General features: G+C 40.6%; 1 protein-coding gene across 6 annotated transcripts in view; it reads left to right on the top strand.

The window, feature by feature from the left end:
* Positions 1 to 21,669, top strand: part of DIP2A (disco interacting protein 2 homolog A) — a 130,698-nt gene that overhangs the window by 88,921 nt on the left and 20,108 nt on the right. For 3 of the 6 annotated variants that reach the window (XM_075027751.1, XM_075027753.1, XM_075027752.1), the window contains exons 14-25: positions 1,068 to 1,132; positions 1,448 to 1,541; positions 2,012 to 2,131; positions 3,590 to 3,704; positions 4,793 to 4,932; positions 15,197 to 15,333; positions 16,788 to 16,868; positions 17,068 to 17,195; positions 19,210 to 19,324; positions 20,503 to 20,704; positions 21,249 to 21,358; positions 21,498 to 21,578. In XM_075027751.1, coding sequence (XP_074883852.1) covers positions 1,068 to 1,132; positions 1,448 to 1,541; positions 2,012 to 2,131; positions 3,590 to 3,704; positions 4,793 to 4,932; positions 15,197 to 15,333; positions 16,788 to 16,868; positions 17,068 to 17,195; positions 19,210 to 19,324; positions 20,503 to 20,704; positions 21,249 to 21,358; positions 21,498 to 21,578 — 1,388 coding nt within the window. Of the gene's footprint in view, positions 1 to 1,067; positions 1,133 to 1,447; positions 1,542 to 2,011; positions 2,132 to 3,589; positions 3,705 to 4,792; positions 4,933 to 15,196; positions 15,334 to 16,787; positions 16,869 to 17,067; positions 17,196 to 19,209; positions 19,325 to 20,273; positions 20,428 to 20,502; positions 20,705 to 21,248; positions 21,359 to 21,497; positions 21,579 to 21,669 lie in introns of those variants that run through there. The other 3 variants (XR_012650391.1, XR_012650392.1, XM_075027754.1) reach the window with 3 other exon arrangements.

The raw sequence follows: 21,669 nt of genomic DNA, 5'->3' as shown, positions 1-21,669 counted from the left end.
GGCTGAGGGGAGACCTTATCGCTCTCTACAACTACCTGAAGGGGGGGTTGTAGTGAGGTAGGTGTTGGTCTCTTCTGTGAGGTGGCTGGAGATAGGACAAGAGGAAATGGCCTCAGTTGAGGCAAGGGAGATTTAGGTTAGATATTAGGAAAAATTTTTTTACTGAGAGGGTTGTCAGACATTGGAACAGGCTGCCCAGGGAAGCGGTTGAGTCACCATCCCTGGAGATATTCAAAAAGCGAGTAGACAGTGTACTTCAGGACATGGTTTAGTGGGCATGGTTGATGGTTGGACTCAATGATCTTGAAGGTCTTTTCCAACCTAAATGATTCTATGATTCTATGTTTCTCTTGACTGGGACTACACGCCTGTCTCAGAGCTATTGGAGCTCTCAGTCACCCAGAGAATGAATGGATATGTGGCTGACTTACTGAAGGATTTTATTTATTGGGAAATAGTTGTGTACTTTCTGTAAAGTGAAGAACAATAATAAATACCTGGAAGAATAATTTCTTGTGCATGCAGCAATCCTACATCAGCGATAAGCAAGTTTCACCTGCTCAATACAAGATATCTCTGTAAAATCAGGTTGAATCTTTGATTTAACATCTTTGATTCTATTTTTTTAAATCACATAAGGTATTTCTCAGAGGAAACATTGAAGAAAATTTAGTACAGCCATGGTAATATTTCTCACTAAATTTAGTTCTTTCAAATATAGCTGAACTTTTTCAGTTCAGCTGAAAAAGTTTGCGTCAAAACTAAAGTTGCCATCTGCATAGTTCATTGGCAAATGTAATGAACACATGAAAGTGGTATTATAATGAAAACAGGTTCTTAAATACCTTGTAATAATCTAGTCTATAATCATAATTTAAAGATGATTGTTGTAAGTAAAATAAGATACTTTCAGCTTAAGCAGCCTGTTTGTTATAAACAAGAAGGCATGGCAACATAGCTTTGGTTTCTTAGTGGTGTTGGAAGTTTCATAGTTGCTTTAATTTTGAATTCTTAAATATTCTCATAAATATGCTTCTTAAGTCTGATAGGTTTTCCTTTGCTTTCAGCTGAAACACTAACAAATGTCTTGGATTTCAAAAGAGATGCTGGCCTTTGGCATGGAGTATTAACAGTGAGTATTTGTATGAATTAAAAAACCTGCAGCAAGTTGCTTCTTTCAGGGGTAGTGTATTGGTATCAGAATGAGATCATAAACTCTCAAAACTGTTTATATTTCAATATTTATATTTTTCAGAATAAAGCGTTACTTTTTCAGTAAAACTGCACAGGCATAGCTTGTTTTTACTGACTCTCCACATAGTTTTCACTAACAGTTAAATGTAAGAGTTAAGCTGTAGCTGTGATGATTTTTTTTTTAAAGTATTGGTACATGCTGAGTATTCTTTGAGCCACTTGAAAGTTTATTTTTTAATATTTTTTCTTGTAGAGTGTTATGAACAGGATGCATGTCATCAGTATTCCCTATGCATTAATGAAGGTTAATCCACTTTCCTGGATACAGAAAGTCTGCTCATACAAAGGTAACCTTAAAGTATTTTTACTTAAACTATCTCTTTTTGGATGATTTAAAAAAATAAAATTAAAAATTGTTTGTATAAAATGTCTGCTCTAGCTGAGGACACTGCTCTTTTATCCAACTGACATTCTTAGCCACAGCTTTAGCAATTGGGTATTCCATTTCAGTATTATATGTACTGATGGATTCATTGATGAGTCACGTTGATGGCTTCTTCTGATAGACCTTTAAAGAAACTGTTTCTCATCTCAGTATTTGAATTTATAGTAAACATCTAAATTCTATGATCAAGTCTATCTGGAGACATTGAGTATACATGTGTCATAGTAGTTAAATATTTGGCGTTTGTATTTGTTTTCTGTGTTTGTAATTTGTTTCATAAATTTATGTAAATACACAAAAATACTTATATAATTTTATAATTGGTCTTTATTGTGTTCTGCACATGCACCATAATTATTTGTTTATTTTCAGCCCGTGTAGCAGTAGTAAAATCACGTGATATGCACTGGTCACTTTTGGCTCAGAGGGATCAGAGAGATGTCAGTCTGAGTTCTTTACGAATGTTAATAGTGGCAGATGGAGCTAATCCATGTGAGTATGGATGCATTTTCTGAGTGTTAGTCCAAGGTGAACTAAAGCACACTGTAAATCACAGAACTCTGGGTCTGCACTGTAGGAGCTCATCAGCACTGGCTATAGTTCAACTTCAGCAAAACAGAGACAGCAGCAGTATTTCTTTGCCAAGGACACTAGAGCGAAACTTGCATAGAAAGTGTTCTGAAGGATCTGTTCTTTACATAAAGAATAGTTGGGAATGTAATTTGAAAAAGGCTTTTAAAATTTCAGGTAAATCATAATGACAGTTTCGAAGTAGTTGCTCGTGTATTACATGTAGACATAAAATCTTTGAGTTGCAGTGTGTCCGATTTGTACGTGCCCCTAGGGCTTGTCTCAGTCATGTGCAAGGACATAAAAATGGAAGCAGTCACCGCCTTAACTCAAAACCATGACAACTATTAACTAGAGTGTGGGGTAGGTTCTTGCCTTTTTCTGTCAGTCATATGGTGGTGGCTTACAGGAATTTGAGGAAGCGGTTGGGAGGCTTTTTTTTTTAACAGGCAAGAATATACCTTAGTTGCTTAATTTTGCTGTTCTCATACACCAGAAAATCAATAGTATTTCAAATTTTGTGGAGTTGCATGATGAGAGGTCAGCAAGTCATGATGGCGAAAGATGAAATCTTGAAATGGTCTCGCTACAATTATATTTGTTGTAAGCACTTTTTCAGAGCTGATGCTTAGAAAGTTAGGCTGTTCATTCTATAGTAAAATACTACTTGTATGCTAGTGATGCCACTGCTTTTTCATTGCTGTTTGCATTTCTTAGCTATATTTAGCTGTGTAAATTCATTTTTTTTAACTTTATCTTTTCATGAGTGCTGTACTCTTACATGAATTGACATGAAATTATACCTAGGATGTAGTATAATCAGTGAAGTTTGCTGTTTTGCTTTATGTGCTGCAATTTCATGACTGTAAAATACAAAGCTGTAGGTGATGAGGTATCTTTGCATTTTGGGCTGAGTGCTAAAGGCCAGGTAGAGTTCTGAACTGAAGGGAAGATATGTCAGAAGCATTTGATGTTTATTTCTGAATGCTGTGGTTCTGTGACCTCTGTAAGAAACACTCATATGGGAGCTATATAGGAAGCTGACAGATACAGTTACCCTTAGTGACAAAATATTCTGATCACTGAAGGACTTTCAATGATGTTAAGCATTACAGAGTGCTGCCAGAGAAAGAGAGTATGCAGTTGTGAATTTCATTCAGTGAATTAGTTGTTAACCACTGGGAGTTTTTTCTCCAAATCTAACATCTAATAAAAGGCTGGAATGTCTTCTAGACAGTTTTGAAAGTATATTGGTTTTGTGCACAGATGCAACCATATTTGTGTAGCTGAGCTGAAAGCAAGCATAGATTTTGAAATCCTGCAGCTCAAACTTTCCTGCCCTTGGCAAAATGTTTCCAATTGTGTGATTGTTTTTTTTAGGGTCAATATCTTCATGTGATGCATTCCTGAATGTATTTCAGTCCAGAGGTTTGAGACCAGAAGTAATCTGTCCCTGTGCTAGTTCTTCAGAGGCACTAACTGTTGCTATTCGCAGGTAATTCTCTTTTCTGAGAAGTGAACTGAAGCATTTCTTGACTATTGAAATGTATCTGGTGTTAAAATGGTGGTCAGAAAAGACCATTACCCACATGAAGATGCCCAAAGACCTAGCCAGAGGAAGTCTGAGGCTCGCAAGTATCTCCTTCACTGAAGGATGGGTGATTTTTGTTTGTTTTCTTTAAAAAGTTTAGTATTTTCTAAAAGTAGTCAGCCATAAGGTTGGGGTGTTTAACTGCTTCGGAAAGCAAAGTCTCATCCTCACTGATGTTGCTGGAGGATGTTTATAAAATGCCCCAGGAATCAAGACTATTACTTGTTTGGGAGGAGGAAGATGCTGAATCTTCAAGTAATTGCTTATATACAATGTCTTGTAAACAGGGCGCTAAAGAAAGAAAAAAAAATATTTGTATCTGGATTTCTGGAGCTAGCAAGGGATGCTCTGAAGAAAGGAAATACTTCGATTATTAATAGATCTAGGGATGGAATATGCTGGAATTTTTTGACAGTGGTTTCCATCAAAATGTTCTTTTTTGGAAAATCAATTTCAAGAAAACTTGAAACAAAAAAGTTTGAGGTTTTGGAGAGTACTTTCTCTGGCGGGAGAACTGACATTTCCCAATTCTAAAAAAATGCACTTGAAAGAACTGGTTTTTTACAACAGCACCTGGAATCTTTTGCTCTGTTCCATCCTGAAAGTTGAACAGTTACACAAAATAGAGTTGTTGGTCCTCAGTCAATTCTGCTCAGAGTAAGAAGTGTCAAGCCCTCCAAACACTTCCTAATTTTTCCTGGTGTTTAGAAAATTTGGCCTTTGAATGCTTATTCTTGACAATTCTTTGCCCATAATAGAGCTAAATCCTCTCTGTAACTTTTTAGAGTGGGAGGAAGCTATGTGATATTTTATTCTAGCTCTTTTTTCATCTGGATAAAATATATTACCAGTCTTGAACTCTTGTTTGTTTAAAATGAGAAACCATTATTTCTCTTAACCTTAACAAGCCTGAGAGACTTGCACAATGTTTTTGATGACCATACTGCCATTGGTCTGTTGATTCATATCTGATTTGACTTTCTTTTTTTCAGACCTCCAGAACTGGGTGGGCCTCCTCCAGGAAAAGCAGTATTGTCTATGAATTGTCTGAGTTTTGGCGTGATAAGAGTGGATACAGAAGAGAAGTTGTCAGTGTTAACTGTACAGGATGTTGGTCAGATTATGCCTGGAGGTAGGAAAGCATTTCATGGAGGTTTAACCATACTCCACATAAGTTACCTTTACTATTATACTTGTGCTGATGAAATAAATAAAAATATCAAATGATAAATATCTTTAAGGTACTTTGACTTACATTTTGACACATTACCTAAACACCTGATGATTAAGTACTGTCTGAACTAGATTACTCAATGTTTTCAGTAGAGATTAGTCCACAATAAATTTGAATGACCATAGGTTTTGCTATGGGCAAATGCTTTTGGCTGGTCTGCAGAGTTGTTTTATTATTCACTTGTTAGCATTAATGCTGACTGACATACAGCTATGTAATAAGAAATACAGCAGAACAAAGCAAAATGTAAAGTGTAGTAAGAAATACTGTCTTTCATCCAGGAGTGATAGTCCATGTGTTAGAATAAAATAAAATGGAATAGAATATTTCAGTTGGAAGGGACCTACAACAATCATCTAGTCCAACTGCCTGACCAATTCAGTGCTGACCAAAAGTAAAAGCTTGTTATTAAGGGCATTGTCCAAATGCCTCTTAAACACTGGCAGGCTTGGGGCATTGACCATCTCTCTAGGAAGCCTGTTCTGGTGTTTGACCACCCTCTTGGTAAAGAAATACTTCCTAATGTCCAGTCTAAACCCCTCCTAGCACAGCTTTGAACCATTCCCACGCGTCCTATCACTGGATACCAGGGAGAAGAGCTCATCACCTCCCTCTCCACTTCCCCTCCTCAGGAAGCTGTAGAGAGCAATGAGGTTGCTGCTCAGCCTCCTTTTCTCCAAACTAGATAAACCCAAAGTCCTCAGCAAGAAAGACACACCCTTGGTAGAAGAGATGAAGTTAAGGAATACTCAAGCAAACTGCACGTGCACAAGTCCATGGGCCCTGATGGAATTCACCCATAAGTGCTGAGGGAGCTGTTTGATGTCATTGTGAGGCCACTCTCAACAATCTTTCCATGACTATGGCAACTGGGAGAAGTGCCCGAGGACTCAAGGAAAGCAAATGTCACTCCTGTCTTCAAGAAGGGAAAGAAGGAGAACCCAGGGAACTACGGACTGGTCACCTCATCTCAAACTCTGCGAAGGTGATGGGAACAACTAATTCTGGAAAGCAGATTCTCATGCACCTGGAGGACAAGAAAGTCATCAGGAGTAGTAAGCATGGATTCACCAAGGTGAAGTCATGCTTGACCAACCTGATCACCTTCTACGATGAAGTGACTGGCTTGGAAGATGAGGGGAGAACACTGGATATTGTCTACCTTGACTTTGATCACGTTTTGGACACTGTCTCCTGTTAGATCCTCACAGAGGAGCTGATGAAGTATGGGCTGTAGGAGCAGACAGAGAAATGGACTGAAAACTGGCTGAACGACCAGGCCCAGAGGGTGGTGATCGGTGGCACAAAGTGTAGCTGGAGGCCAGTAACTAGCTGTGTAGCCCAGGGCTCAACACTGGCTCCAGTTCTGTTCAGCATCTTCGTTCATGACCTGGATGATGGGGCAGAGTTTATCCTCAGCAAGTTTGCAGATGACACCAAGCTGGAGGAATGGCTGATACACCAGAGGGTTGTGCTGCCATCCAGAGGGACCTCAACAGGCTGAGGGAATGGTCTGACAGGAACCTCATGAAGTTCAACAAGGAGAAATGCAAAGTCCTGCCCCCTGGGAAGGAATAACCCTGGGCAGCAGGACATGCTGGGAGCCAACTGTCTGGAGAGCAGCTTTGCAGAAAGGGCCCTGGGGTTCACGGTGGCCCCCAAGTTGAGCATGAGCCAGCAATGTGCCCTTGCGGCAAAGAAGGCCAACGGTGTACTGGGCTGCATTAGAAGGAGTGTTATCAGCAGGTCAATGGAGGCGATTCTTCCCCTCTGCTCAGCACTGGTTAGGCCACAGCTGGAGCACTGTGTCCACTTCTGGGCTCCCCAGTACAAGAGAGAGATGGAGCTACTGAAGTGAGTCCAGCGAAGGGCCACAAGGATGACTAAGGGACTGGAGCATCTCAGCATATGAGGAGAAGCTGAGAGAGCTGGAACTGTTCAGCCTGGAAAAGAGAAGGCTTGGGGGTGGATCTCGTCAACATGTACAAATACCAGAAAGGAGGTGATAGAGAAGACTGAGTCAGGCTCTTTTCAGTGGTGTCCCATGAGAGAACAAGAGCCAGTGGACACAACTGGAAACGCATGAGCTTTCCTCTGAACAGAAGGAAAAACTTTTTCTACTGTGAGGGTGACTGAGCGCTGGAATAGGTTGTCCAGAGAGGTTGTGGAGTCTCCATCCTTGGAGATACTGAAAAGCTGTCTGGACATGGTCCTGGGCAGCTGGCTCTAGGTGGCCCTGCTTGAGCTGAGGGGTTGGACCAGATGACCTCCAGAGGTCCCTTCCAACCTCAGCCATTCTGAGAGTCGCAGACTCTGGATATCCCTGGAAACTGGTCAGTCCTGGATTAACCTCAGTTTCTTAATGACATGTGTTTGCAACACTGTGCTTCCTAAAGTAGGTAGATAAGGGTATTGTTCCCCAGCCCATTAAGTGGATTGAAGCAAAGAGACTTTGTCTCTTCCCTGTTCTTCTCTTTTGAGGCTTGGCTGCTGAGTCATGCATTATTTGGAGAGGAGAACACTCTGAAGAAGATAAATAAAGTTAGGGTGCCAAACCAGACCTAAAACTGTGGACAATGACTGGGATCTGTGTCCTGAAAGACCACTTAGTGCCCTCTACTCCAGAAGTGAAGATTGCAACATTTAGGTTGGTAGTGTAATGTTCCCTGGCACTGTCTGTCTGAGGGTACCACTAGCTTCAGGCCCTGTCCCGACCTGGTCTGGGTGTGCTTGGAGAGGATGAGATACAGATTTTTTTGAATTCTCCTTACCCCTTCGGTTTACTATGTAGTGACCAAAGAATGTGATTCATTCTGGTCAGGCCCTTGGCACCTGTGGCTTTGTTGTTCTTGGTCCCATTATGAATCTCATGCCTTGCTGACCTGTGGTTCCAAAGCCCTCCTCTCTGTAGAGCATTTACTCAAGGTAAAGATGAAGGGGAGAGCCATCTTGTGCTATTTCAGCAACCACTTCTCTGTACATCAAGGCCCTCAAGAGCCTTGCCCTATGAGCAAGAGGAGGCAGACACCTTTCCAGTCTGCTGATAAAAATTTCAGCCATCGTGCAGCAAGTGGCACTGATCTTGTTTCATTTTCCTCATTACTCCCAGACGCACTTTGCAACCAATTAGTTTGGTGGTTCTGTTATTCTTAGTGAACTTAAATTCGCATTCACAGCTTCTTCCTGCTACCAATAAAAGACTGAGCAGAAGCTCTGCAGTTCATACCAAAATAAAGGGAGGAGAGTCCTTCCTGTGGGGATTCATGTCTGACCTGCTTATTTTAACTGCAGAAAATTGAACAGCTCTGTTCTGACCTTCTGGGTAGATAGGCAAGATATTCAAAATGTTCTCCTGGGAGCAAGGGCTTTGTGGCCAGCAGGAGGGGTTTAATATATTCCTAGGTATGTTCATAGAACTGTATGCATTCTGCAGATCCTCTTAGAGTTCAGTGTGCCAGGCACCCTCAGGCAGGTGGTATCTGGGTGGGTCTGTGAGAAATCCTTGAGTCCTCTTTGCTCTGGCAGTTACCATTATATCACCATCTCTCTTATCTGCTTTTGATCCTTGAGCATACTTATAGCATCATATATCTGAGTCAAGATAGGCGGGCCAGGTAATTTACAGAAAAATAACTTCTACTTAACACTCTAGGAAGTAAGGTTGTAAAGGTAGGCCAATGTGAATATAGCCATCAAGGATAATGACTATGCGTTGTTGTATGGCCTCAATGTGAGTGCAGGAGAAGAAAGAGTATGGTGACCTAATCTGGCTTAATGGCTTCTGAATTGCTTCATCTGAATGTTCAAATTCAGGTTGTTAAACTTGTCTGCAAAGACCCAGAAGATGGCCAGCTGCAACTGGCTTCTGTGTCTCAACAGAATGGTTATTCTTCCACTTCAACTAGAATACAGATGGCATTGACTGTTACTGCTCTCTGGTTCAGCTCTTCGCACTACTGATGTCCCCTTGAAACCCCACTGAAATTTAGCTGTGCTCCCAATCTACTTAAATCATGGGTTAGTCACAGGAACATGGAGGGAACAAGTTTGCATGCCCTTCAGGTAGTCATGGATCCTTTGGTGAACCGACAGAGGTTGAACTTGATGTTGGTTCAGTTTTAAAGAGTTCAAAAAAGTGGTATTTGATGCAGGATCAATTGAAATCTTTCTTTGGATCAATTTATCACATGGAGATCCTCCTGGCTTTGCTGTAGGCTTGCTCTCTGGGCAGAGTGTGCTTGACTACACTAAAGCACAAAGCAGCCTACAGTTGTGTTGCACCTTAAGCTACTCTTTGTATGCAACCATTACAGCTGTAAGTCCACTTGGTTAATCTTCTGTAGTGTATTTGCTCAGTGGCAGGTTCAAGTCTGCCTTATGATGTTGGAAGAATTACCTGTATTTTTGTGGGTAAGTAATTTCACCTTCCTCTTCTATGTAAGTCATTAATGAAAAACATGTCCCTGTCCTTGTGAAATGCTTAATTGGGTAGAAGAGGGATCTTTGACAAAACTTCTTCTCCTTTGTCAAATGCCTTGGAGCATTGTCTGGCAAATCTAATGGACCCTTCTGGTTTAGAATGCTATTGACAGACAATTGACAACACTACCATGACTTTCTACATTAGTAAGAAACATTGAGTGACTTGTCTGATTGTGTGAGGAGAGAACAGTGTGTACCCATTTAGTGCCTTGAAGTGATTTGACTTGTAATTGATGGCTATTGCTATTTTAAATTATAGTAGTTAGGTGGCAAAACTAGCTGTGGGTTAAGCAGAAGTTGGGCAACTTAATGGATTAACTCTTAAAACTCTGATCAGCATTGAGCTATCGGTAGCTGGGGCAGATTAGCTTCAATTTGACCAAATGATAAAAATTCCAGGTCTGAAGGTGTATTTTTAGCAGAAATTTGACTGTACGTTCCTTAAGTCAGAACATACATGATGGAGTTCTTTCTAGACAACAATCCAATGACTTTGTTCCCTGTGACTGTCTCTTAAAAATAAATAAATACATTGTTAAAAGCTTCCAGAGTAGGAAGAAAGTAAAAAGGCCAGCAGTTTTTTATAGATGTGTGCCAAATGAAAATAAATTAATGACTTAAGGCAATTAAAGACTTCTTTTCAAATGAGTCTGCATGTACATTCTAACAGTGGATATACTTGTGCCTTACTTTGTAAGATTTATGCTTTTTCCTATGTAGTGTTTATGGAGGATGTGCTCTGTCCATTCTCACTTGGTGTTTGGCATACAGGAGAGAACATACCACCATTTCCTTTCCTGTTAGTTGCCCTTTTGAATTACTCTGCTGATTGATGAGTCTTGCTCTTTATCTGGTTTTGGCTTTGTATTTTTTTCCCTTTCCTTAGATTGCTGTGCTTTCACCAAAGGCCTAATTTGAGTCAGATACCATCCCTGAAGGCTTTGTTCCATCTTCTGATCCCCAATGAATACATTTGAGGTCTTGGAAGTGACTATGTGCCCTAGTCTTTCAAACATCTTATGACATAGGAGTTCACATTCATGAATTTCATTTGGTCAAATGTGCTGTGACAGTAGTCTCCTAGCCAAGAACTAGTAGTCACGCTGAAGTTTGTTCAGTCAAGCCAAATGGTTTTGATCTCATTACCCTCGAAGATCCTTGGAATACTTTATTCAGGAACCAGCTGGTTAAAAGGTCATGGATAAAGTGTTCACTTTCACCCTCCTTTTCTTCAGATCTTGCTATTTGTTCTGAGACACCAAGCCCACTTGCTTAGGGCATCTTACTCAACAGACCCCTCAGCACCAGGATCATGTCTTATGTCACTGCTGTTTAACCCATAGGCCGCTCTTGATGCCATATTTTCTTCAGTTGCCTTGGCTGTTCACTTTAATTATCTGCCATGAATGCCAATCACAAGAGCCACCAGGGAGGCGCAAGCATCCACAAAGAAATCTTCCCATCAAAGATAGCATGGGAATTCTTGAGAGAACCCAGTACGCATTCCCCTGGAGTCTTCTCTGCAGCTCCTGGAGGGATGATGTTTTGCCTCACCTGTTGACCACCTTGAGCTATATTGCATGGTTTCTGTTTGGGACTGACATTGCTAAGAAGCAGTATTTGGCTTATAAAAGTCTTCAGTTCATTTTTTCAAATTGGACTGATAAAGATGGTAGGGAGAGTACCAAACCTCTCTTCTGCCTGTTTTGTGCCTCCAGCTTTCACATCAACTGGGATGTGATTGCTGCATCATCTGTCATCTTGGAAGCTTATTATACCTTATGCTTGGACCTGGATATGGATGCTTGGGGTATTAACTTAAGTTTGCCTTCCTGCTACTTCCCGACTAAATGTTTCTATTCTTTTACAGGGTTCATTCTCAAATTCTTTCTTTGACAAGAGAGTAACCCTCTCTAATCCAGAAGATCTATATTCCTATAGCTCCTAATTATACAAAGCCTGGTTCATGGAAAGAGTGCTGTAGCAGCTACTTTCTTATACTCAAGCAGAAAACTTTGGGTTGGTGCTAGATCTTAGGCTTATGCAAGATGAACTGATGCATATACAGTTTCAAGTTCTGGATTGTGACTGTACTCAGTACCTTTCCCAGAAGTTCAAGGAGAATGGTTCAGATTTCTCAAATGGCAGGATGCTTACTTTCTCTCCAGTCTATGGATGTCTTGGATGTTATTGTTTCCTCTGTCCATGTCTTAGCAAACATTTGCCCAGGTTCTAGTAGTTATCACAATGCATCTTCACTGCAGAGGCATCTGGTTCCTTTATCTCAGTACCTGATTTGTGAAAGGAGTTGTTACAGAACAACTTTGTGAAGCTTTCAGTCTTTCTCCTTAGATTGTGAATGTGAGATAGCAGTACCTCATTCCCACTCTGTCCTAAGAATTTATCATAGTAATCACTTCTGTGTGTTCCAGTTGACTTCAGTCTATCACAGGATGGCACAACAGCCTGCCACTGCAGAACTTCTTCTCTTGGAGATCTGTGGCAATGTGTACAACTTTGATGAGACATTTTCTTCCAATTTGAATGTTGTGCTTTGGATGCTTGTGTGACCACCTTTAGAGTCTAGTTTCTTGTTCATCCTTATCTAGGAAGTTGGCTTGCTTTGTGCCTATTGCCCTTCCCAGAAGAGCAGGGAAGGATTCAGTTCCTTGCATTGGACATCCCCATATGCTGTTTTCTTCAAAGACTAGGTTTCTCTGGAAACCCTGTAAATACTTTCCACAATGGTGGTAGGCGCATTTTATCCTAGCCTTTTAGTATTTTTCCTAAGCCTTCATTCTTCTAGAACAGAAGTTATAACTAAAGACTGTAGTGCAAGGAGGGCCCTCTTGGTTTTATTCTCATGGACCCAGGCCTTTTAGGAAGACTTGCTTGCTACAAGAAGATCCTGGAGTTTCGCTATTGGCACACAGTAAGAATCTAAATGGATATCAGTTGCATACGGATCCACTATGAAACAGTGACAGTGGAACAAGAGAGCACTTTCTAACATTCATCAGGCACCTTTGGTAGTAGCCGTCTGCTGTGCAGGCCTCTGACATTCTTCTCGCATTCATGCTGTGCTGGTCTTGAAACATCCAAAGCTGAATCCAGTCTTTGGTAGGGCATCAGTGCGGTCATTTGTTTGCACAGTAGGATTCTCATCCTCTGCCAGAAATCTCATGGCAGGGCTAACTGCCAAGAGTCACCATCTATAACAATGTACATGTGGACTCATTTGAAGAAAGAAAGCTTTCTTACCAGTAACCAGTATTCTTCGTGATGTGTAGTCCACATGTACATTCCCATCCCATCTGCTTTTCCCTTCTCTCTAATTCTTTTTCAGATGCAATGCTGTTGAGAAAGACTGAAATGGTGGTAGATGCACTCTCTTATATGTCACACATGAAGCAGGAAAAGAAGAAGCAAGAGTACAGGCTCTACAGATACTGCAAAAGGAAAACCTTGCAGTATCACATGGCAGGGCAGAATTATGCCTGCTGTTAGAATGTACGTGTAGACTACCTGTATCATACATTGGTTACTGGTAAGTATTTTTTTTTACTTGGATCAGGGTGATAGGATTGTCCTTGGGCTTCAGGGATGGAGCATCATTTGAGAACTATAAGCTAATCTGTTGGTTTTTCCATGTTTGTGAATGCGTTGAGGACTGTAGTATTTGTGTATGCCTACAAATTGTTATGCTTTCTCCAGTTATTAACACTTCTCTCTGCATCATTGCTCAAGCGTTACATATGGAGTTCTGAGATTAACTCAAGTAATTTCCTGTGGTAATAAACTATTTCTATTCTGTTTCGATTTACAATTAAGTTTTAAATGGCCTTTTTTTTCCAGTTTCTCCTCCTAAATTGCAAAATGCATTTTTGCACGACTAACTGATATTTCATACTGTATAATTTCATTCTAATCTTCTAGTTCCTATGTATAATTTTCAGCAACTGAAACTGTTGTTCTAATTTGGACTTGGACCTGTACCAGAATTTGAGTGGCATATACTTATTTGGTCACCAAAGGTTATCGTTGCATAGTTCCAAACATTTTATTAATAAATGCTACTTGTTCTGATAGATAATTTTTATGAAACCAAGATAATTTAGAGGTTGATTTATTGGTAGGGTGAATTATTGTGTCTCCTGTTCAGACCTAAGTTGTTGAGAACTGAAGACTTCTCTGAGATTTGAAAATGTGCCTATGAACCTGTTCTGCTGGCAGAATTCTTGATCCATGGTTGCAGCAGAGCTGGCTTTATCATGTATTAGTGTTCAAGGAAATGTGCCACTTTGCATTCATGATTTCTCTTCATGGTAGTTGAACAGCGGTAAATGTAAGGGCTATCTGTGTATCACTTAAGATTGGCTAAATTAGAAAAAAGTAATACAGTCCTTCATACTGGAGGACGAGACGACTGTTGTAAGCCTTATCTGGGCTTCCCATCTGACATTGCCAAAATATTTAAAAGATCCTGATAGAAGTAAACCAGAAATAAACCAACTAAATAAATTTCTGATACCTCTGGGGTCTCATGGTTGTTTTCTTTTCTTTAATATAGTATGCATGACAACAAAGTACTCTGATAATCTGAGTCAGAAGCAGATGCAATGGGAAAGGGCAGTACATTAATTTATGGCATAGTCTGTGTTATTTTTCAATGGCTCTGTTTATTTTGTATTTACCCAGGTAGCCATTTTGATTTCTTTATTAATCTTGAGTGCTAAGCTAAACTTCCTTGCTACATCGTGCTTTCTCCCTCCATATCCTTTTTCCTTTCCCTTTCGGACTAGGAAAGGACCAATCCAGACTGCTTAAGAAAGGGCTCCACTTAGCCAGAGAAACCTCTTAAAAACAGTGGCTTCGGGAGTAAAATATAACCAGTGGCCAGAGCAAAGCTCAGTGTAGTATTTGGTTTGCAAGTATGTATATCCTTGATTAAAAATAAGGCCATTTCAGTGTAGGAAGACTTCTGAGATTTTAGAAGAAAATTGGTAAGCATAGTAGCGGTAGGACCTTTGTGAAATACAATCCTTTTAATGAGTTGAAGAAGGTCATCAAACTGAGGATAAGGAAGAGATAATATGTAGTCACAGGACTAAGTTCAGTAAGGGACAACTCTGTGTTGTGTGTTGTCTCTAAATAATAGTCGGCAGACTGGCCTGCTTTAAAAGAACATGAGGCATAACGCAGAAAAATCATTGACCTCACAGTGAGAATAAAATAGGCTTGTTTTCTCTCCATTTTTAATGTGTTTCTCACATAACTTAAGGGATGATACTATGAATGTCGAAATGTGCAATAAGTAAAAGGAATAATGGTATGTCTATAATTGGTATCTTCTTATTTTTCATCTTTATTCTCATATAAGTTTGTACTCGATCAAACCATCTGCCTTCATGTTGAAAAGCAATTGCCACGGTTTGGGGTTCAGTTGCAACTGATGTGTAGGCTGTGAAGCACTGTAAGAAAAAAAATTGCATTTGCAATCTTGCATCTTTAATCTTGGAGAACACATTACACAGGCTGTCAAAAAGATAGAGCTCTCTTGCATGTTGTGGTTTTGCTGTAGCTGATAAATCTTTATCTGCCTGTCAGTGGCAAAGCAACTTCAGTGTCAGCTACTGAAGCATACCAATGCTGTGATTCTGTGTTCTTCCTCTCCCTTTAGCAAATGTGTGTGTTGTGAAGGTGGATGGGACTCCTTATCTGTGTAAAGCTGATGAGGTTGGAGAAATATGTGTGAATTCAGGTGCAACTGGGATGGCATATTTTGGCCTCCTCGGAATCACCAAGAATGTGTTTGAGGTTTGTATTTCTCCTTGTAATATAAAGTTTCATCGTTACATTTCTAGTATTTCTTCTTGCAAATAAACTTACACATTCCTTAAACTCCCTTTTTTATTTTGTTATAAAAAGCCATGGCCAAATACACTTTGCTTCATTCTGTGTCAGAACTCAAAATTCTGTCTCTTATAACCAAAAATACAAACTACCATCAGCAGTCAATCAGCTGCGTCTATATTCTGCTGTCCAGTGTTGTGCCTATGTTAGCATTTAAATACATCTTAGTTCTGTATTAACACAGCAGTCTTCTGTAAAGTTACCTGAAGACATTTCAAGTTTATTGGTGCACAGCTTGGGATGTAGAGTTAGAATCTGGTCTGATATTCGCAGGTTTCTTCATATAATCAAAACGCATTGGTTAAGATATAATAAATTATTTAGAAAAGCTTCCTTTGTGTATTGCAAACAGTATGTGCTTTTCAAAATGAACTTTAGCATTGATTTACTGTAATGCTTAGAACACTAGTTTGCTATTGGATATATGAAATTATGTTCCTAAGTATATGGAAGAAGAGATAGTAAGGTTGATAGCATAAGAGTCATAAGCCTTGTAGTTTGTCAAAGTAAAGCAAGAGCAATCTTTCTGCCCAGATTTTTCCTCACAATGGTGCCCCAGTTTCATGTTTTCCCTTTTCTGGCAAGAGAGTCCTCTGGGAGTCGCACATATAGTAGTGTTACACTGGGCAGCAGTTTGAAGACTCGGCTGAAGTATGGAGTTCTACCAGAGAGATGAAAGAAATCCTGACCATAGTCTTCTCTTTCAGAAAAAGCTCTTTCTTTCAGAAAAAGCTCTTTCTGTCAGCTTGCCAAGCCTCAACACTTGAAACAGCTTAGCTTTCAGCACTGTCCTGAGCTAGTGAGAGAGCCAGCAAGAAACCTAATGTAAGGGAAGAGTTGGGGGGTGGGGGAAAGGCAAGGAAACTACCGGAGCAGATGAGAGGAACTTGCTGATGAGCTTAATGCTTTTGCTCTGGTTCTCCATTCTAGGCAGTCCCGTAATTGCAGCAAACTTAACTTTCTCAAAGTTCTGATAGGGTAGCGTTTGTCGCAATTGAAGTGATGTGCCTGGGTACGTATCTCATCAGGGATGTTAATAGTAGCAACAGAAAGACTTTCTGTTTAAGTGCTATATGAGTGCATACTATAAAACCTGTTTTAAAAAGCAGTGTGAACTCTTGTTATGAAAGCCAAGTAGCTGAGAAAAAGATAAGAAAGAACGCTATCACAGAGTTAAGAATTGGTGTGTTCTTCATCATTCAAAAAACTGTTGTTCGTACTTGACATGATAGTAACTGTTGTCATTGGGTAGTTTTTCAACTGAGCATAGAGCGACAGTGAAACAGAGGCAGAAAGCATTTTAACTTAGCTTTTCTTATCAGTACTCTGAGTGTCTGAATACTTACATGTTTTTTCAGGCCATTCCAGTGACGGCAGCCGGCGTGCCTGTTTCAGACCAACCCTTTACAAGAACAGGATTGCTTGGCTTTGTGGGTCCTGTAAGTGTGAATGAGCCATCTGGGGCCCTGCTTTGTCCTGACTCCCAACTCTTAAGTGATGCCCCCAAATTCAGCAGAATTCTGTGTCAGGGTAGTGAGCTCATACAGATCTTGAGAATATTGTTGGCTTTAGTCAGGCATGTATCGCCAGGACTCTGGAGGTTTTTCCCGTCTATTTCTATTCCTGTCTTCTTTTCAGGACTATTTGGTGTTTGTGGTAGGAAAATTGGATGGCCTAATGACAGTTAGTGGCCGCAGACACAATGCAGATGATGTGGTAGCCACCGCGTTGGCAGTTGAACCCATGAAGTTTGTCTATCGGGGAAGGTGAGTATATTAAAAACTTCACCACTGCTGATTGGACCTTGTTGCTCCTTTTTCCAACTGCAAAAGATCAACAAGTAATAGAGGACCTCTGCATGTGAATTTTTACATGTGTATTTTGTAGGAAAAGTGGCAGTAGGTTGTGATATGCCAGGTAAAAACTTGGCTGTCCCTGCTAACTTGGAAGATGAATGTTGAGACCCTGCTTCATGCATAATAGATTTAAAATTACTTTTACATAGATCTTTAAGCGTCTGTTTAAAACTTCTTTCAAAGCTTCTCTTAAGACAGTCAAATGAAGCTTGTATGCTAAATGTAAAACACAACTCCCCTTTGTCCACCTGAGCCTTTCATGCAGAGTGGCCTAGGGAAGAACTTTGCAGCACATTCTAAAGAGCAAACTAGGAGCGTTGACGCTGCTGGAAGACCTCAGATAGTATGTGTTGTATCACCAGCCTTATTGCTCTTCGGTCGTCAATGGCTCAATGTCCAGATGGAGAGCAGTGATGAGTGGCATCCCTCAAGGGTGCCTGTTGGGACCAGTACTGTTTAATATCATCATCAATGACATAGTGGGATTGAGTGCACCCACAGCAAATTTGCAGATGACACCAAACTGGTGTGGTTGACATGCCTGAGGTACAGGATGCAATTCAGAGGGACCTAGACAAGCTCTAGACATGGGCCCATGTGAACCTCACGAGGTTCAACAAGGCAAGTGCAAGGTCCTGCACCTGGGTCGGGGCAACCCCTGGTATCACTACAGGCTGGGGATGAAGGGATTGAGAGCAGCCCTGCAGAGAAGGACTTGGGGGTACTGGTGGATGAAAAGGTGGACATGAGCCAGCAATGTGCACTTGCAGCCTAGAAAGCCAACCATATCCTGGGCTGCATCTGAAGCAGCGTGGCCAGCAGGTTGAGGGAAGTAATTCTGCCCCTCTACTCTGCTCTGGTGAGACCCCCCCACCTGCAGTACTGCGTCCAGCTCTGAGGTCCTCAGCACAGGAAAAACATGGACCTGCTGGAGCAGGTCCAGAGGAGGGCCACAAAAACGATCAGAGGGATGGAACACCTCTCGTATGAAGAAAGGCTGAGAGAGTTGGGGTTGTTTAGCCTGGAGAAGTCTCCAGGGAGACTTTGTGGCCTTTCACTAATCTAAAGGGACATATAAGAAAGATGGGGACAGAGTTTTTAATAGGGCCTGTAGCGATAGGACAAGGTGTAATGGTATTAAACTAAAACAGGGTAGATTCAGACTAGACATAAGAAATTTTTTACGGTGAGGCTACTGAAACATGGGAACAGGTTGCTGAGAGAGGTGGTAGATGCCTCATCCCTGGAAACATTCAAGGTCAGGTTGGACAGGGCTCTGAGCAACCTGATCTAGCTGAAGGTGTCCCTGCTTATTGTAGGGCGGGTTGTACTAGATGGCCTTTAAAGGTTCCTTCCAACCCAAACCATTCTATTATTCTATGAAAGTGGAGCTTTCCTCATTTTTGCATCACTTGCGCAATTCACATATGATAAAAATAATGGCACATACCTGGTTGAGGCATTATTAATATTTTATCCTAGAAGATGCAAGCCTAAAACTAATTTAATTCACAAATAGGAGTAAGTATTTTTCAGTGCAAGCATTGATAGACATGCTGGTCTGCAATTTGGCATAGTTGTCTTTCAGAAGGGACATTGTATGTAGGTGCAACAAGTTTAACGTGCATGATGGAGTTATATAGGCAAGGTTTGCATAATCCCTGCACGTATGGAACCTGCCTGTGTCAAACACGTGCTACATTGGTGACTGCAAATTCACTTGACCCCCAATAGAAATAAATTATAATAATGAACCTACATTTCTTCTAAATTTGTCTGTGATTTTGTGATGATCTGGCATGAATAGTGTTTGTGTGTGTTGAAACAGTACCATTAAAGGTTGCAGTCATTTCCACATTATAATAAACCATGCTATGTTCATCATATGTTGCATCCTATCATTCTTCTGTCCTTTGCGTTTTAGGATAGCAGTGTTTTCTGTGACCGTTTTGCATGATGATCGAATAGTGCTTGTGGCAGAGCAGCGCCCTGATGCGTCAGAGGAGGATAGTTTTCAGTGGATGAGCAGGGTTCTACAGGTAGTCAGTCTGTCCTTTCTCTCTTTCCAGGTGAATAAGGCTGATGTATGAAATGACAATATTAGAGCATCTTTTTTCCATAAGAAAAACCCTATCAGTGTAACTACAGAGAGTTGTAATAAGCTGACTTTGGAATGCATTTCAGGGTTGATAGTTCACAGAATTTTGTAAAAAGTAAGACTTTCTTTCAGAATGTTTTTTAACTTCCTACTACTAGCATTCTTAAAGTCCTAAGGATGATAGTTTTTGTTTGTTTTAATTCGACATATCTCTGCTGATTTCATACTGGCTAGGAGAGTTAAGTCTGAAAATGTTAAAGGGTCTACTTCGTGCCAAGTAGCAAAACAGACCCTGAAATCTTTTTATGTCACTTAACATCCTTATCCTAGATCTCCAACAGTAAGCATTAAAAACTTTTTCCCTTGATTACTTTATTGTGTTTCCCGGGGGGGGGGGGGGGGGGGCAGGAGGGAGGGAAATTCTGGTAGATTTGCATTTGAGGATTTTGGAATTAATCAGTCGGTTCTAAGGAAGTAAAAAGTGAGAGAGCAATTATGGAAGAAGACTCTGGTGAAAGCACTACTGAAGGGAAGGCTAGAGAGAACGACTCATGGGAATATTCCTCTTAAGAGTAAGGTAGTTGTGTAATTATGACTTCTGTCTAATTTCAGCTTTGTAATCTTTTTGGAGGGAATATCTGGTAATAGAAAGGCTGTTTTTCATGGGAGACAATATTTTTCTTTCTCTTTTTAGAAGTGTCATAGCTAAAATAGACACTTAAGTTTTAGGCAGCAAGATGTTTTCCTCCCTATTTTTGTGGTTTTATGTTCTACTGCGCTTTTGTGATTGTGCCATACATGCTAAATTTGCTGTGGTATAATTTTGGCTTTTTAAAATCTCTGCACTTTTTGCCCACTTTTAAGAGACTTTCCTAATCCCTAATGTGCAGGTGGCATCCCCTTGATAGAGTGCACAACCAAAGTCCTGGGTCTGCTCCTGCTCCCATTGAAGTCATGGCACAACTTCTATGAGTTCAGTGAGTGCAGAATTGGACCCTTTATTTGCAAATTGTGGTGCAAGTAAAAATTTTAATGTTATTAACTGACTTGAATTCAAATTCTTGCTCTAGCTACATCCCAGGTGATAACATCGAATGTATTTTTTTTCTTTCTATCAAGGCAATTGATAGCATTCACCAAGTGGGCGTCTACTGTCTTGCCTTGGTGCCAGCCAACACTTTGCCAAAGGCTCCACTCGGAGGAATTCACATTTCCGAAACTAAGCAGCGCTTTTTAGAGGGTGCTCTGCACCCTTGTAATGTCTTGATGTGTCCACATACTTGTGTTACTAACCTGCCTAAGCCTCGACAGAAACAGCCAGGTTAGTAAACCAGACATGTTCCTTAGTTCCATATGTCTGTCGCTGAGGGTATGAATGGAGTATGATCCAGAAGCAATGTGACAGCTCAGTGCTATGCACATGGGATGGCTTTAAGCTGCGTAACTTGGCAGAGCTAGTGGTGTTGTCAGAGCAGCCCAGAGCTCAGTGAAGGCATTATGATCTGCCTCAAGTCCCAGGTAAATGCAAGGATGTACAGCACATACCAATTTCATGCTTCTGTAGCTACGTTATAAATTGTTCGTGTACTCGCCACCTTGCAAAGGCTGGTACTCAGACATGCTGTAACTCATGTAGTAAAACTGAAGTACAGACAGACCTCAATTTGCTGAATCAGTAATAAACTGATTTTGACTTCTAGTGTACCATACTATCATTTTTTCTCTTTTTCTGTGCAATACGATCCTTGGTTTTAGCTTTTCATCTTTTCAGATCTATGTTACATATGGCATTTATAGTAATCTACAGGCTGAATTATAGATTATTACATGTTCCTTATATTATTTTCCTGTTTTTCAAAATGCAGATGTTGGTCCTGCTTCAATGATAGTAGGAAACCTTGTTGCTGGAAAGAGAATTGCACAAGCCTCAGGGAGAGATGTTACCCAGTTGGAGGATAATGACCAGGCAAGAAAGGTAACACTGATGTCCTGATATTATTAAATATTTTGAATTGGCTTATTCAAAATGAGGGAAGACCAGTTATGGTGTTCTGCTGAAGCTAAGCATGGTGCATTTCAAGTGAATCTGAGTGTCTCCTTTTTTTCTGTTTCAGTTCCTGTATTTAGCAGATGTTCTTCAGTGGCGAGCTCAGACAACTCCAGATCATCCCCTCTTCCTTTTGTTGAATTCCAAGGTGAGATGCACTTTAGGTCATACTTGGAGCTTGCAATCAGTAAAAGATTGTTTGGATTCTAAGAAAATTCCAGCTAGAAGTCTTTTCCAAA

Source organism: Buteo buteo, chromosome 5 (assembly GCF_964188355.1).
Source record: "Buteo buteo chromosome 5, bButBut1.hap1.1, whole genome shotgun sequence".
NCBI lineage: Eukaryota > Metazoa > Chordata > Aves > Accipitriformes > Accipitridae > Buteo > Buteo buteo.
Note: the sequence above shows the minus strand (reverse complement) of the source record. Positions and strands in the feature narration are given on the sequence as shown.